This window comes from Syzygium oleosum, unplaced genomic scaffold, assembly GCF_021117445.2.
Source record: "Syzygium oleosum isolate NSW1041296 unplaced genomic scaffold, Sole_v2.1 Sole_v2.37, whole genome shotgun sequence".
Classification (NCBI taxonomy): Eukaryota; Viridiplantae; Streptophyta; class Magnoliopsida; order Myrtales; family Myrtaceae; genus Syzygium; species Syzygium oleosum.
Window position 1 is genome coordinate 727,931 of NW_026607521.1, and position 16,726 is coordinate 744,656.

Genomic DNA, 16,726 nt, shown 5'->3' on the forward strand with positions numbered 1-16,726 from the left:
ATGTATTTGGTTTATATAATTTATAGACTGTGCGATGATTTTTTCAAACGGATAGCAAATTCGTGGAATTTCTCGATATATACGGATTTATCGAACTTTAATAGAGTTCTTACGTGAGTCTTAATAAAGTTCATTCTTAATAAATAGTTAATGACGTATAAGTATATTTACAATTATTTTAGTGTATGTAAAGACCTACTAAACGCATGTGGACATTACTGGTAGATGAATAGTTAGTAGCCACATAAATTTTGTTATTTTTTATATTAGAATTTACCGAGCATGTCTAGAATTTAGTATTACTTAAGGAGTCGAACTTTTTTCCTTTTTGTGCGGGAAATAGGGTCAAACTTACTTTTCATTACATGAAAAATCACTATCAAAATAAAATATTTGCTAACTATTGATAGGGCAAGAAAAGATGAAAACATTATATTTCTTTTGTTGCTGTCGGCATGAAATTTCGATATCCGGCTCCATTAATCCCTAGGGTGCATTCAAGCTTCCCCTTTCACATGCATCGGGCAAAGCGACACTCAAAGAGTGGCGAATGTGCCATTAAGGTTACCTTGAGTGAAATACAATAGAATGAGATCTACCGTATACAAATCCGGTATTTTGGCACTCAACCAACTTCTTGAGAAAGTTAATTACTTTCTCCAATATATTGCAATTTACTTTGTTATGGAAAAACATGCTACATAAATTGTTGCTAGTTTCAAAGTTACTTCAGACCTTAAAAATAATAACTGCAAATGTGGAAAAGCCATTAGTTATTATAAAGGCATGATGACCAGTGAAATGTAATAAACGTTATTTAATCAAAATGATGTCGAATAAAAACTTATTATTAGGCATTAAACCAATCATTGCTTTCAATAACGAGACGTTTAAATAATTTGAAAACAAGTCAAATGATTTTATTGTTTATAAATGAAAACAAAAATAAATGTATCCAAATGGCACCGATATGCATCCAAACAACCAATAAGAACTTTAACACTGGTCTTTACTTGAATTTCTAAAAGTGATAATGACACAAATGGTCCCTAAATTTTGGGCCAATATGCAATGTAATCCCTAAACTTTTAATTTGTTCAATATAATCCTTGGACTTTAGCCCAATGTACAATATGATTCCCAAACATTCAATTTGTTCATATATGATCCATGGACTTTTAGTGCATGTTTAATTTAGTCTTTAAACTACATGAAAATATTCAATATCGTTCTTCAATCTGAATTAATGAAAAGATAACAAATTGAACATGTACCAATAATTCATGAATCACATTAAATAAATTAAAAATTCAAAAACTATATTACTCATTAAACTACAGTTCGAGAATCATATTACACATCGAGCCAAATTTATAGACCGTTGGTGTCATTTTCCCTTTATAAAATTGAGAACAAGCGAAATAAACTTTTTTTTCCTCTTTTTCACGTTTCAAGTTAAACCAAACACACGCCGACCAAAAGAAAGAGGCTAGATAAGTGTTTTCACGAAGCAAAAGTTTGGCTCTTACTTTCTTCTTTTTTTTGGGTCAGAGAATGGCTGTTACTTTGAAATCACGATTCTTTTTCATAAACTAGACATACAAGAAGCCGCGAGATCACTTCAAAAGGAGGAGGATGCAGCACAAGAACACGCACATGTGCCGATTCTCACCTTTGCGGGAGGCGGCGTTCACTAAAGAATAAATCTCAACACAACGTCATAGAAATCCTCTGTTAACTTCAAATTTTTCACAGTGCAATGAAGCAGGCAAATCAACCTCATCAACCCCTTTAATGGAAAATTCCTGGTCAACAAGAATTGACCCATAATTCTAGCATAAAACCCCTTTCAGTCCCTCTCCAGTAAAAGTAATTCCAGCTAAAAGTTCAAAGGCAAACAAAAATTCAGGACAAACTGGAAGGAGGGAACAAAATCAGAACAAATTTATGCTCGAGAGGCGCCGTTTTTCCTGTAACAATCTCACCCCCAAATATTCAACTGTTCCCGCGCAAAACAGAAATACACAAATAGAAACAAGATGGCAATATAGTTCAACAATGCATACGACCAGCCATTGCACCACCAACATCAAACACTTCAAATCATCTAGATATCCCAATAATAGTAGGCAAATATAACCAATCGCCAAAACCATCATCACACACATGAACCTTAACCCGTGTCCAAGGACCACCAAGGATTTTGCTCTCACTTCAATGAACAGTTGTCAATCAGCTGAAATTCGTAGAACTACATGGAAATGCCTCAAGTCATAGGTGCTCCGGACAGTAAAGACTACTCCAAACTAAGAGAGGGGATTGAAGATTTCCAGGGCTACTAACACTTCACACGTACGACTGATAATCCACACTTCCAGCTAAAGCCAAACAAATCACCATCTCATCAGAAATCATCAGAATATCCACCAATTAAAAGGCAAGCCTGAATCTCTTTTAACTGCAGATATAGCACTAGAGAAGCGGAAAGAAATATCAAAAGCTCCATTAAACAAAAAATGAAAATTTTGCCCAATAGGGTAAATCCCTAAGGTAAACCATTTCAAAAATACATAACAAAATCCTCACAAACTGAAATATCAGGGATTCATTGGCAAAACTAACTCCGCCTAGTAAAAGAAGCCAAGTACTTTTCCACCAACATTCTTTCTCCTAGCCTCTTCATGATCCATGATGCCAGCTGAAGTTGTTAACACAATATAACCAAACTGCAAATTTCAGAGAACCAATCGACGTTAGACAAGGAAGGAAACCGATGGGCTGCAAAAGTTTAGTCATGTTAAGCTAAAAGCATCAGATCTACTCTCAAAAGTTCAGTCAACAAAATCACTAGCGTAAGACTATATGAATGTGGAAAGCATGGTAGACAATTTTACGACTGCAAGTCTAAGCTCAGAATGCCATATGAAATATAATAAACCTATCAAGGCGAACAACAACAGGTGAAAGACCGCTTCGCAGTAAAGTAACTTATGATTGTAGACAGCTTCGCGAACAACAACAACAGGTGAAGCTTTTGCAACAAACCTGTCTTGAGGGAAGCAGCCTTGCGGTCCAGCCTTCAATCTCCTTGACGCCGATATCAAAACGGGGACTGATAACTCCACACTTGTTTAGCCTGCCATTGAGTTCAACCACAATTTTGCCAGCCCTGTGGTCATCGACATATTCAAACTCTCCGATGTAACCTAGCAATGGCCCAAAAGGTAGTACAACAATAAGTGCCAACCATACAAGTATCAAGTATCAAAAGTGATTGATAAGAGCATACCATGCTTCTGCATCACCAAAAGAAACTTGATGATCACTTTCGATGACGGTCTGATCATGACCTGCCTCTTTCCACTCTTTTCGGCATTATACATACTCTTAAGAGCATCATTCAAAACACTGACCCTCACCATCGTAAACAATCAACACACTGCAGCCTGCAACACAGAGAAACTCGCCATCATAAGCATAACGAGGACAGGCATTCTCGAGACAACCTCACAGAGGCAAAAAAGAAACGAAACATTAAGCAACCGGACGTCATGGGTGGGTCATTTGGGTCGAGTCACATGATACAGGGAGACTATACACGGATCCAGATATCAAAATCATGGATACCAAAGGTGCCTGATACAACTCTGGCCTCTCTGTCATCATCTGGGTATGCACAAAACACCCAAACAAGATCACAGCGCGAGAGCAAACACACGATACGATTTCGAATCTCCGCACACCCACCAAAGACCCTCTAAGAATCAAGGCTTGAATCCACCACTTCAAGCAGTACACTCTAAAGCAAAATGCTCAAGCAAGTTCCGTGAAACAAAAACAACAAAGATCTAAAACAGCAGAGCAGCGCTTAACCAGTGCTAACGAGATCAGTGCACGAAGCATACGGCAACAAGAACAAGAAACAGAACATGTAAGCACGTATCTTGGTACAGCGTCGCACCTGAGATCGAGACGGCGGCGCAGAAGCTAGACGGTGAAGGTTCTGTCGAGGTGGAGAAGAGGGCGAAACCCTAGTGCTTTTATATTGTCTGAGGATTGCTAAATGACCGTATTGCCCTTCGATCTTTGTGTAGGTTCTCATTTTTGACCTTATAAGTTGGTTTCCCAGTTCGAGAAATTCAAAAGGTCACCAACGAAACAAATTGGCCCACCAAAATTCGAAAGTACGAATTTTTAATTTAATTGATCGATATTTTGACACAAAAAAAAAACCCACTACCTCTCCTATTATGAAAAATTATGGTTAAATCTAAGTGTCAAATTTTGTGTATTGCAAGAATATTAGACTTTTTGAATTACAAAATATTCCAAGACGTTAGGAATTGTGATATTGAAAGGGTTAGTTATCGATTGCTAGCCCAAGCACGAAATCTATGAGCGGAAAGTAAGAGCATTATATTGGGTCTTGTTGGATGATGACAATTTAATTATTGTAAATTATTAATTTTAATAAACCATATAACAAGAGATTGGATTGTATTCTAGAGGCTTCTCATCAATCATTACAATTAGAGCGGATTGCAAATTCACGGCTATAAACGAAAAAATTGTCCAAAAAGTCTTAAACCTATTACATTTTTACCAATTTAGTTCTAAACCTTTTTAATTTTGCCAATTGAATTATAAATATTTTTACGTTTTGCTAATTGAGTCCATTTGACCAGTTTTGGTCGGAAATCGTTGACGTGGACATTGGTCGTCTTACGTGGCGTGGCCGCTGATGTGAACGTAAACAATTTTAAATAATATTTTAATATTATTATTTAAAGCCCCGATTGCCACCATTTGGTCGGCAATGCTCACTCAACGCACCACCCCTCTTTCCAACCTTATTGAAGGCTCACCGGTCGAGGCGAGGGGCGGTAGCGCATACCCTCCGGGCGGTCCCTCGTGATCGCTCGGGCACTCAAAAGGCGGCATTTGTTCATCCCGATCAACCGATCGACCCCTCCTCAGCGCTTATCTGTTTCAAAATCTCTCGAGAATTCAAACGAAGTTGTGGCTGAGAGTTAAAAAAAGGTAAGCTCAAAAGATACGAGTATGGAAGATGAGAAAAAGAAAGGAAAATTTGATTGAGAGGAGTTCGGTCATGCTATTTATAGAATGATCAAAATAGCGAGAGTTGCTGTAATGTACATAAAACTTTTCAAGAACCACCTAATAATACGGTTCCTTAAAGTATACAACATAAATGATGCTGCATATTGCAAAGATGATGATAAACACATCGAATGTGAGAGCAGACATGGCCTGGTCACTCAAATCCAGGTTCCTCCCGCCAAGCCGGTCGACCATATCCGGCACGGGTTTGTAGTTCTGTAAATCCTGCTCGTAAGGATCCTCTAGCCTCATCCTCATTTTCTCCGCTTGTCGGCTCGCGGCCTCCTGCGCGAGCGTCCAGTCATAGAATCTCCGGCTCTCGTCGTTGCTCAGCACATCGTAAACTTCCCTCAATTTCAAGAACTTGACCGATGCAGTTTTTAATGGAAGGGAAGTCGTGTCCGGATGGTACTCTTTCGATAGCCTCCTGTAAGCAGCTTTGATTTCTTCCAGATCAGCACTGGCTGAAATTCCTAGGAACCTGTGGCGCAAAAACAAGAGAGCATTGGTAAAGTGGATTGCCTGAGTTGGAGCGATCGATTACGATCCGGTCTTCTCATAACCTTAACCTCGACCGAACAAGTAAAAACAGATTCAACATGTTCTCATCTATCAATAGAGCTACAAATATGGTGGACTCACTATCAGCAATTAGAGTGACAAGCGAAGCTAAACTTTGCAATGAGTGATATATGTCCCCAGTAATGCAAATTGCAACTCCTCACTTCATATTGCAATAGTCAACCGACCTTAATCACATTTCTCCGAACAACCCGCCTGAATTCGCTTTCTCATAGTCATAGATTTCCTTATTTCGTGCAACAATCATCGCCATCATTTACTCGATGCATCATAAAAGAACCGAGAGAAGCCAAAGATGCCTACTTCGGTCAATCCTCTTCAAGTGAGAACTCTTTTTGATACTGTGTTGCTACATAAGAGCTTCAAGGTCCCCATGGCATTGAACAACCAAAACTTGGGATTGCAGTCAATCTTTAATCGGGTTTCCTTTCTCCATAGATAAGAATAATAAGAAAGACCAGCGCAGGCATAAAGAGCACTAGCCGCAGGTTCGGTAACTCCCTGAGATCATGGTCCCTCAGACCAAAAGGAGGACTTCTTTTTCAGATTCAGTGTTGTCTGCTCATGAAACCCAATGGATCACACAGTAAATTTCTTCCATTGCCTTCATTCTATTCCCAGCACCAGCTTAAATGTACTTATTCAAGTGATTGTTTTCTCGAAACAACTCATTCAATTGATTCACAAGACAGAGAAAAAGAGACTGCATTTCCACGGTATTCGCATACTTCCTGTAGACCTAATCGATGGACAAGCATAGCCGAGCCGGTCCTTACCGAACCTAAAAAACCTCTCCCAAGCTCGCCCGAGCCTGGACAGCCTAGTGGGTTGCCAGACATCATTCTAGCCAATTCCAAAAGTCACAACCAATCTCTCCCCTCTGTTCACTATGGATTTCATCAACTGTTCAACTTTCAAGTTCAACACAGAACTGACCTCCACTGTCAATGACCAACCCAGGACTGGATGCTCAGTGCAATTTCAGTAACTACTTCGTGAAATTTCATGTAAAGTTCCTACATTTCGAGTTAACCGAAGATTCTACCTACGCCGCTGCAACGCTTCGGTTCGTTCCACATCACCGTGCGGCCAGTGTCTCTGCTTGAGCCAATACGTGCAGCTCAAACCCACAATTCTCACTTTCGCTAATCAAATGACCGTAGGACAAACAAAGCAGAACCACAAACACAAAGAGCAAAAAAAACAAGAAATGAAGAAGAGAAAAGCGAGGAGGAGCGATTATCATCAGACTGATGATGCTCACTGGTAGTGGGAATCCGAGGACTCGTTGAGCAAATCGGCGAACTTCTCCCCTAGCAGATTCCTCTGCTTCTCCTCCTCCGCACCCAACTGCTTCTCACCCTCCTTCGACCCCGAGCTGTCGCCGCCGATCCATCCTTCGTCCTCGTTTTCCCAGTGGATCCTCGTGTCCACCCCCGGCGGCGGTTGCTGCCGCTCTCGGGGGCCCTGCGCCGCGAAAACCCGCAGACGGCGGCGTCCCGGAACGCGCGCGCCCCGTGCAATACGTGTGCTGGCGGTGCTCCTTCTTCGCCCCGCGAAGAGAGAGAACGAGGCCTGAGGAGGTGAAGCTGTTGAAGCCATGGCGCGCAGAAGGAGGAGGAGAAGGAGAAGGAGAAGGAGAAGAAGAAGAAAAGCGAGCTTGCGTTTCTGGTTTTTCCGTTTTTTAACGGAAGTCGAGAGGACGAGGTTGTGGTTCGATCGTGTGGCTGAGGTTGAACCTTGGAGGAGACCGCTTCCTCGTCACGTGACTTACATTCCTACTCACGTGACTCCCATTTCTTTCTAATCACGAATTCCACAATTTTGGCTTTTTAATTTGACCATAACATGAATACCAACTTATATAAATCAATTGCACATTCTTTGAATCCTTTATGAGATAATTATAAGTGAATTTACGTGTCAACGTCGACTACCGTGAAAGTTTCAAGAGTTTCGAAATTAAAAAAAATAGTTGAATGCGCGAGCTGCAAGATCAAATTGAATCAAAAGTAAATAGTAAAATTCAATCCAAATAAATAAATTCTGCTCAACCAAATTGACTGTTGGCTTAGAGACTATAATTGGTTATGGAACACGGAGATTTCATTATTTTTTTTAATAATACAGATTATTGTAACAAAAGGAAGATTTAGAATGTACCTCGGATAGGAATATAAGATTTTAAGTACCTACTTAGGTAAATAAGTTTTTTTTTTTTTGGTCAAGAGGTAAATAAGTTTGAGTAGTGCCTTGCTTGGGGAAAAACTCCTGATCTTGCACTTCTTAAATTATTAATATAATTTTATTTTTGTTATTTTTAATTCATTTTCAACTTATTGATTATGTTAAACTAGACTTTGTCCATGCATTATGTGTGCGCTCAGTTATCATTGCGCTCAGTTATCATTATTCTTATTTCTGTACAAGCTTGATAACTTAAATATAACTTTCATTTCTAATCGAACTAACATATCTGTCTATTTAATTCTAGTGTTCCAGAAATATGAAGAGAACAATGATACAAAGTGGAGGTGATGTGAGAAGTTGATGAAGAGGATTTTATGGAACCATCAAAGGTTTGTGGTAAGTTTGTTAAATGAGCCGACATTTGACACTAGCCCTATTTGTGCCAACATAGCAGCAATACAATGCATCTCCTAGCAATTGAAACCTGCATCTTTGTTCCCTCACCATCGCCAGACACCCATCCTGTCCAAGAAATGTTCATATGGATTTTAAACTTCTCTTGAAAAGCTACAATCTTGAACAAATGATTTGGAGATCGTACTCAGCTTTGCGAACAAGGCGATTCCAAGAACCCTACCTATGCCAATTGTCGCAATCCATCGAGTTTCAGAGTGCAAGCTTACGATCGCCTTACTAACTCGGCTAACCCCTTGAAGTTGGAATTTTCTTCTTATCCATCTGATAACATCAAAGGAGTTTACCATGGGAAGAAGAAGAAAAACCCAATCTTGCACGACCCATCTCTGATGGAAAACTCTACAGCAAAGGAGTTTGCACATGTCCTGATTAATGGTATCAACCTGTGTCTGCATGGTCGGATCTTGACGCCGCCTATGGAAAGCAGACAGGATAAAATTTCGACGATTATGCATTCATAGGAAAGATGTAAGTACACTACCAATCTGGTGTGGACATTCTTCAGAATAACATTCAATCACTTCAGAATAAAGGGCAAGCATTTTTTAGTTGAAATGCAGAGTCCACACTCGGATCACTCGGATCACTAGTCCTAGAAAGGCCAATACAGAACATCTTTACATCAAATTTCATCTCAGCGTCAGAGCGGAAAGACTGGACTGCACATCGTGTTGGAAATGCAGTTCCTACATGTCAAGCACTCTGGAAAAGTCGGATCCATAAGCAGCGCACCTTCTTCACGTACAAGTGGACACCCCCCTGCTATTCATGTTTCTGCCAAATAGTTCACCTAAACCTGGAAGAAACACAGCAGAGTAGCATGGACAAGAACATCAAAGATTCAAGCAAAACCAATCTTCCTCACACGACCGAAAAAGAAAACCAATCTTCCTAGACGACTGCCAAAGATTCGACAGAATTTCGCCGAGAAACCTCATTTAGATCGTCCTAAACTATCCTACCTTTGTTCATTTGAATAGACGCAAGCTCCGTGTTATCATGAGAAAGCATCTTCTGCATCTATTGCACCATTGACATGACAGAGCGAAGTTCGCAATGTGAATAGATCGCAGGAACCTGAAAATCTGGCTAGCTATGCTCTACTTCAGCGAAACGGATCGCAATCCAGATGAGGATCAAGAACAAATTCAAGTGTTGCTTTAAGGCGGAGAGTGGAACAAAGTGTACAGAACATGCTTCGGTAAAAAGTACAGACGTCAAAGAAAAAGGAAATCCCCGTCTGTGTATAATCTAAACATAATTCTAATCATCACTAGTTTCTAGAAACCATCTAAACAGAGCCCAACCACCTTGCCATCTCGTGACTTTAGGGTGAATTCTGAGTGGCCATTCCCTGATCGTCCCGCGGGATGGGCACCCAGCGGCGAAGGTCAGCCAGAGGAGCCGGAGATTGGCCTCGTGGGATGATCTCCACCGCTTGGAGCCCACTCCCGTGGCACGACCGAGCCACTTGAAACTGTTTCCTTCCATAGCTTCTTTCCTCCTACGCTCTGCTGCTTCTTCTTCTCCTGTCCCATTGGGTTGTATAAGAGGGTAGTCCTGGGATGGTGTTGCTTTAAGGTGGAGACCAGTACAAATGTTACGGACTGCAGAAGAACAATATAATCATGTGGTGGCATGCAAAGTCGCTTTGACTGGTCATGCAGGGACTGTGCATCGTTGCAGAGAGATTCTTGGGGGTGGTTGTTCCTCATTATTAACATGCATGGGTTTGACCCTTTGTTGGGTGTCTCAGATTTCTCCGTTTTTTTTAGGGTTCTTCCTAAACCCCCAGCTTTCAAAATTTCTTGCAAAACCCATGAATCATCAACTTAATTCTCATTCGAAAGGACAAGCGAATTTCGCTATATTTCGAACTGTGCGCAATTGATTAATGTTGATGAAGAACGAGATTTGTTCCTTCAACATCATTTATACAAGTATATTTTTTCAAGTGTCCGTAATTTAATAAAGTGTTGCGAAGAAGGTGATATAAATGGCAAATCAGTGTCTTTTTCACGAGATGTTGGAATTTCCCATGTCATGCTATAAGAAAAAATGGGACTTCCACCTTTTCTTCTCGCAACGCTTGACATGGTCCGGCGAATTTAAGAGTCTTGAATATATTGATGATGTGTGCGATCGATGGAGTAACCATATTTCACTAATTGTGCCTGCTTTTGTTGGCAAGCCCCGGCGACCTAAGTGCTAGATGCCTTATTGGAGGAGTCCGATAATTTTTCAATAATATATTTTTCGAAAAGTGTTTTGGCCCTCTTCTAATTCATTATAAGTATCGCTTGAAAAGTCACAACTCTCCAAAAACTGACTTTCAGGAAGCACGTACGCCTCAATTTCGACAGCGCTACAAGTCTAATTAAGGTCCCGTTTTTTATACGATCCGTACATATAATCCGTTTATCTACTACATTTTCTCAATTCTTTCGCTATAATTTTATAGTCGACCTTCTTTTTTTACACGGACCTTGTTTATTCGTAACATGGCTTGTGAGAATGGCGTCTTATAACTAAACTAGGGCTTTAGCATCCCCCAAGGTGGCGTGAATAATTGGAGTCTAGAGGGGAAAAACCAAGTAGAAAAAATAATTCGGAGAGAGAGAGAATAACACAAGCATGCACAAACGATGTGCTCCTATTAAGGCATCTGGACTGGAGGATTGTTCACACATCGTGGTTCTATTAAGGAAATGAAAAGTATCAAAAAATAGTCACACAATGATGTGCTTTGTTGTTTAACCTTCGATGATTATGGCCTTAATTAGATTAATCCCGTTTAAAGATTCTCATCACATTGATTGTCAGATGGAGAATAATTATATTTAAGCTCGGCCTTGGGTATTTCAATGTAAAGTCTCGATAATTAGAAGTACAGTAAATGCAAAAATTAAAAGAGGAGAAAAGACAATTTCTCCTGATGTTATTAGAGTGGCGTGGCAGATGCGTAAACTTAAGTGATTACGAGCCTTTTCATTTCATTAATTTGTACATTTCAATGAGACAACTCTAACATGAATCCACCGCCACATTGCCATAAATTACAAGAGTAAATGAAATAGACAAAGAATTTCTGAGAAATTGAATTAAAACAGAGAGATCAGGAGAAAAATATAGGAATTTTTAAACTAAACAAAAAAGAAAATGGAAAAGGAAAACCAGGCCCGGGCATGGAACGTGGGCCGACATGGCCCACCAGGTGACGGGCGACTGGCCCGGCCCAAGAAGTGCCGCGCGTTAAGCAGCAACTGCTGCTTATGGTGGAAGAGCTCGCAGCTCTGTCTCTCTCTCTCTCTCTCTCCTCCACGTTTCCGAGACTGGTGTTCTACTCATCGTACCGCCCAAAGTCACACGAAGAGATCAATCAAACCGCAGCCAAATTCGAACCCAAGTAAGCGATTCCCTTCGATTGTCATTCGGTCGTGTTCGTTTCCGACCCATCGATTAATCTGCCATTTTCTTTGCCAAATCATTCGTATCGGTCGAAATCGGACCTTCGCTCCAGCACCTAATCATCGGATTTCAGCTTAAAGATCCGAGCTTTTTTTTTTTCTTTCAATCTGTTTGTCGTGTTCGGGGGTCATGTGGGTTGTTGAATTTGATGCGTTTGATGCCGCTTTTTGTCGCTTTGATTCGGTTGCGGAGTAAACGTGAAATGTGTTTGCTTGGCTCTTTCTTGTTGTGCTTGAATGTCGTGTAGCAATTAGGAGGAAATGGGTTTATGCTAGTTGAAGTTTTCTCATGCAGACATAGAAGCTCTGTGTTAGAAGCTATAGAGAAAGAGATCAATGTGAGCTATGTGGTAGCTGAAGTTTCGGAGATGAAGATGTTGTCGGTTTCTTTCTCTGTTGGGTGATCCCCGTATGCGCAGTCCCGGGGCAAAGATTTGATCATTTAAAGTCTAGTGTTTTGGTTTGGATGATCTTTTGGACTGTTTTTGCATATTCAAAATCAACTCAACTGAGTCTCGTTCTATCTAATTGGGGTTGGCTTATAATTCCTTTTCACACTGTTCCGTGATAATTTAAAGTCTAGTTTTCTATGTAAGCAAAAAAAGTATGGTATTTTATGGGATGTCATGTTCTCTCTGGTAATTTCCATATTCCCTGTACATTATATAGGAGGTCCTGTTGTTCTTGCAGGCCTTAGGACATTCAATGTGGCTGTAATCCTTGGTTTCTCATCATGTCGCATTTGGCGATTTTTGAAATGCATTCGTTTCTTCACTACCGCTAGTGTGGTTTCTCAGACCTCAGCATTGGATATCATCAGGACCGACATGAATATCACTTTTTTTTGCTTATTAGGTTTCTTGTTCTGAACTTATGATCTATCCTTTATGAGTAGGTTTGTGCGATTTTGAGGTGTTAAACTTATTGCTTATGGAAAATCTAAAAAATATTTCATGACAGTGGATCTAGAAGATGAAGCTGGAGCAACTGAGAATTCTGGCGGAGTGGAATTGGTAGATTGCGAAGGAGATCCTATAGTGGAACCATGTGAGGGTATGGAATTTGACTCCGAAGACGCCGCCAAGATCTTTTACGACGAGTATGCTCGAAGAGTGGGATTCGTGATGCGTGTGATGTCTTGCCGCCGTTCTGAAAGAGATGGCAAGATTCTAGCTCGTCGGCTTGGATGCAATAAGGAGGGTTACTGTGTTAGTATTAGAGGTAAATTTGGACCAGTTAGGAAGCCAAGAGCGAGCACTAGGGAAGGTTGCAAGGCTATGATTCATGTAAAGGTCAATAGATCTGGAAAATGGGTAATCACAAAATTCGTAAAGGAACATAACCATCCGCTCGTCATCTCCCCACGCGAAGCTCGTCAAACAATGGTCAGTTTCCCCTATCCTACTTACTTCACGACTGATCTGTTGCATGATACCTTGATTCTCCAAGTGTTCTCAATCTCTCTATTTCTTATTGGAAGAATAAGGATGGACTTGCATATTTCATTAATTCCTCTTACTATAAGATATTGTATATAATCGTTAAAAGTTGGTATGAGGAAAGCATCTTTCAAGAGCTTTCCCAGTGCAACTTAAAAGTGGGCTTTGTAAGTTAAAAGCGTGGTCTTATAATTGAGAAGCAAACACATGACTTTTGCCTCTCTACAGCTTCCTGTTGTCTAATGCATGGCCATCAGATAGTACAGTTAAGGCAAAAGATTTATAATCGTGCTTTTGGTATCTCCACTTACGGTTAGAGCCAGCTGCATCAAAAGATATGGCTCTATATGTCTTTTGGGTGTTACTTTTAGATTCTTTGAGTAACTGCTAGTATAGTGTTATGGTAAACTGATCAATAATATTTATTTTTGTGTTCTAGTGTAAAACCATATTGTGAATATCAAATTTCATTATTTGTATTAGGGAGTGTTTGTGGGGGGCTTTTACCTCCCAACTCGCAGTTTTGTAATGTTTGACATAATAGATAGGTTGTATGTAACTTCAGATACTAGTATTTATGTCTCTTTCTAAAGATCCGAGGCATTCGATATTATTATTACTCACATAAAGTTGCAGTAAAGGTCAGAAGCTAAGCTGTAGCTAGTCCAAACCATACTTAAAATTTTGTCAAGAACTTGGCCTGCCAAGCCTAACTCTAGATTTGTCCCTGCAATGGACATGATGAGGCAGGACAATCAGTTATATTAATTGCTTCTTTGTATTGCTCAAATTTGCGCAACCTTTTCTAACTTCGTTCTGTGGTGAATAGCAAAAGATTTCTTAGAACTCTCATGGGGATGATATGGCCTTCAATTATGATGTTCGTCTCGTCCTCTGTTTCTTTCTCATATTCCTTTCCTTGACAATGGAATGGACTGGCTTTTATGTCACGCAAAATTGGACAATTATTCAGTTACATTGACATACCCTCTGTTCAATTTGATCGAATCATGCTGTCTTCACTATCTTTCTTGTCTTTCTTATCTCTGACTCCTTATCTGAGTGATGCTGGCTCTCAGCAGGGCAGCGCAACTGAAGAATAATTGAATCTTGCCAAGAAAGTTTTCAGGAGCATGTTTTGAAGAATTAAGCATTTTAGTATGTTCTATTGCTTTCTTAGGCAATTACTGATTGTGAAAAACAGGGATATGATTATTTTGTATTTTATCCTTGAATTGAATATGTCGTAATTCTTAGGGGCAATGCTTTGTGCTTCATAGAATTTAATAGCAACCCCTCTGATGGAAAGGTGGATACTGCTTTTTAGTAAAGTGAATTTTCTTTTGGGTCCACAGAGACAAGCAATCGGTGAATAGACCAGAGGAGGAACTTATAAGTGAGCAAAAATACCAATAGCCAATCAAGTTTCTGTGACTTGAATTTTTTATGTAAAGATGAGCTGTTCAGTTACTTTTCCGCCCCAAGTCCCTGTGTCTAAATCATATCAATTCAACTGACTTTTGAACTGGCGGTGGTGGTGGTTGGTGTGCTTGTTTAAAATGGCTGCGACTCATCTGAATGATTGTAGCTTAAATTTGAGGTATGCAGTGTCTGTGGCTTGTGTATAATTAATCAAACTATCGTCCTCTGTATTTTCTTTTGTTAATGTAGGACGAAAAGGACAAGAAAATCCAGGAATTAACGGCCGAGCTGCGAAACAAGAAAAGGTTGTGTGCAGCATATCAAGAGCAGCTAACTGCATTTGTGAAAATCGTTGAGGAGCACAACGATCAGCTCTCGAAGAAAGTTCAGTCCGTGGTGAACAATATTAGAAAATACGAACCTGTGGACCCGGGCCTTATGAGGAGAAGTTAGCCTCGGCGTATAGGTATATTCTCATACATTGTTCCAGGTTCTCCATTTCCTCGTGCACTCTCTGTTCTTGCTTTTTGCCGTCTCCTCAGTTGCATTGGTCTTTATATCCTTTTAGTTTTTTCAGGATGTGTGATGGCGCTGCTGTTAGGAAAACAAAATCGATGTCTTCTCATCTCCTCTCTTTTCCTCTTTTCAATAAGTGCAGATGAATCCAGAAGATGGCAGCAGGAGAGCGGCACGAGTTGTGCATATATGTTGTTACATGAGCAATCCAAGGGCTTCGACAAGAGGGTTGATTGTTAATGATTGCCAAGCAATTAGCAAGAGATGATCGATTAGCCTGGAAGTACGAGTATATTGATCATTGGAAGATTGCGCGACCATCGGCAGTGGTTATACTACACGCTATATCTAGTGTTGGAGCAGTCATGTTGTGCTTTTGATCATGGAAATGCGGCGATTGGAGCGGACGGGAGCCGGGTCATTTTGACTCTTCTAGACTTGATGACCATGTGATCAATGGTCAAGGGGCATTGTAGTTGGATGTGTTCCGAGGGGAAAAATATAATGAGTTGAAGCTGTAGTTAAATTATTTAAAAAAGATCCCCTTTTTTCTAAGATTAGTTATTGAATACTTCTATATGGATCTATATTGAAAATGTGGATGTTAAATTATTGCATATGATGGAATTTATTTTAGTTGGGCTATCAATCAGACTGCATACTTGTAAACGGAGGAATCGCCAATCAATATATTGTTTCAAATTGACATTTTCATAAGGATTTTGTTAGGGCTAAAATCACCAAAAACCGACATCGGTACAGCCTTAATTGTTTTTTGTATCACAAAAATTCCAAAACCGGTTCGACTGTTTTCAGAATGGTTGTTGGGGTTTTTCGACCAGTTCCTAAGGTATTTTGACGTGCCAGGTCTGTTTTTGGCCTTATTTTCTGCTTACATGTCCTCTAAGTGCTAATATTTTTTCACAATATTCTTCATATATTCTACTGATTTTTACCGTAAAAGTGCACGAAAATGGATAAACTGAAAGTCTTATTACCCATTCGGACCATTTTGAGTGGATCAAACTATATTTTATGGGCTCTAGAAATATCAAGCTTTTCCAACTGCCGTGTGTACCTACCATTATTTTAATAATACAATATCAAAACCCCACAATTTTTTAATGAATAAATCTCCAATATTATTATCTTCATAATCCGATAATTTCCTTGAACCTATCTTATAACAAGATCACCACCTGAATTTCATCAATAGGAAACTCAAATCTCCCTACAAAAATGAGGGATGATGTTACAGTATGAAACATTGAAAGAGGTAGTTTATCTGATTGCCAGCACGAGGCATGTTGCGGAAGCATGAAATCAATGGATGAAAAGTAAGAGCATTACATCATGTTACGTTAGAAGGTGATAATTTTATTATTGTAACTTATTAATTCTTAAAAACTATATTACAAAAGATAGGATTATATTCTAAAGGCTTCCCATTGATTTCTAGCGTCAGATCGGATTGTAATTCTAAGGTTATAATAAGAGGGGCTCATGCCCTCC

At 39.8% G+C, this 16,726-nt stretch overlaps 3 protein-coding genes across 3 annotated transcripts; 1 reads left to right on the forward strand and 2 right to left on the reverse strand.

Annotated features, from left to right (window-relative positions):
- Nucleotides 1-2,483: 2,483 nt before the first annotated feature.
- LOC115688581 (40S ribosomal protein S15a-1) lies at nt 2,484-4,078 on the reverse strand. The gene is made up of 4 exons (XM_030614431.2): nt 3,962-4,078; nt 3,290-3,446; nt 3,046-3,206; nt 2,484-2,726 (listed from the first exon to the last, which is right to left on the reverse strand). Exons 2-4 carry the CDS (start codon nt 3,420-3,422, stop codon nt 2,628-2,630), a joined length of 393 nt encoding a protein of 130 aa, XP_030470291.1. The 5' UTR covers nt 3,423-3,446; nt 3,962-4,078; the 3' UTR covers nt 2,484-2,627.
- A 1,010-nt stretch (nt 4,079-5,088) lies between these two features.
- LOC115688624 (NAD(P)H-quinone oxidoreductase subunit T, chloroplastic) lies at nt 5,089-7,352 on the reverse strand. Its single transcript, XM_030614513.2, has 2 exons — nt 6,968-7,352; nt 5,089-5,602 (listed from the first exon to the last, which is right to left on the reverse strand). The coding sequence occupies exons 1-2, from the start codon at nt 7,303-7,305 to the stop codon at nt 5,179-5,181; spliced, it is 762 nt and encodes a 253-aa protein (XP_030470373.1). The 5' UTR covers nt 7,306-7,352; the 3' UTR covers nt 5,089-5,178.
- A 4,321-nt stretch (nt 7,353-11,673) lies between these two features.
- On the forward strand, nt 11,674-15,848 carry LOC115688544 (protein FAR1-RELATED SEQUENCE 5). Its single transcript, XM_056305278.1, has 4 exons — nt 11,674-11,776; nt 12,798-13,222; nt 14,948-15,164; nt 15,357-15,848. Coding segments are annotated over exons 1-3 (630 nt in total). The 5' UTR covers nt 11,674-11,775; the 3' UTR covers nt 15,152-15,164; nt 15,357-15,848.
- Nucleotides 15,849-16,726: the final 878 nt, after the last annotated feature.

Bases quoted from the DNA above. Each gene is read 5' to 3' on its own strand.
- LOC115688544 (XM_056305278.1), top strand. The intron at 13,223-14,947 runs GTCAGTTTCCCC...TTGTTAATGTAG, and splicing joins GCGAAGCTCGTCAAACAATG to GACGAAAAGGACAAGAAAAT.
- LOC115688581 (XM_030614431.2), bottom strand. From the start codon at position 3,422: ATGGTGAGGGTCAGTGTTTTGAATGATGCTCTTAAGAGTATGTATAAT. The intron at 3,207-3,289 runs GTATGCTCTTAT...GGCCATTGCTAG, and splicing joins TTTGGTGATGCAGAAGCATG to GTTACATCGGAGAGTTTGAA. The intron at 2,727-3,045 runs GTTTGTTGCAAA...TGAAATTTGCAG, and splicing joins GGCTGCTTCCCTCAAGACAG to TTTGGTTATATTGTGTTAAC.
- LOC115688624 (XM_030614513.2), bottom strand. From the start codon at position 7,305: ATGGCTTCAACAGCTTCACCTCCTCAGGCCTCGTTCTCTCTCTTCGCG. The intron at 5,603-6,967 runs GTGAGCATCATC...TTTGCGCCACAG, and splicing joins TCCTCGGATTCCCACTACCA to GTTCCTAGGAATTTCAGCCA.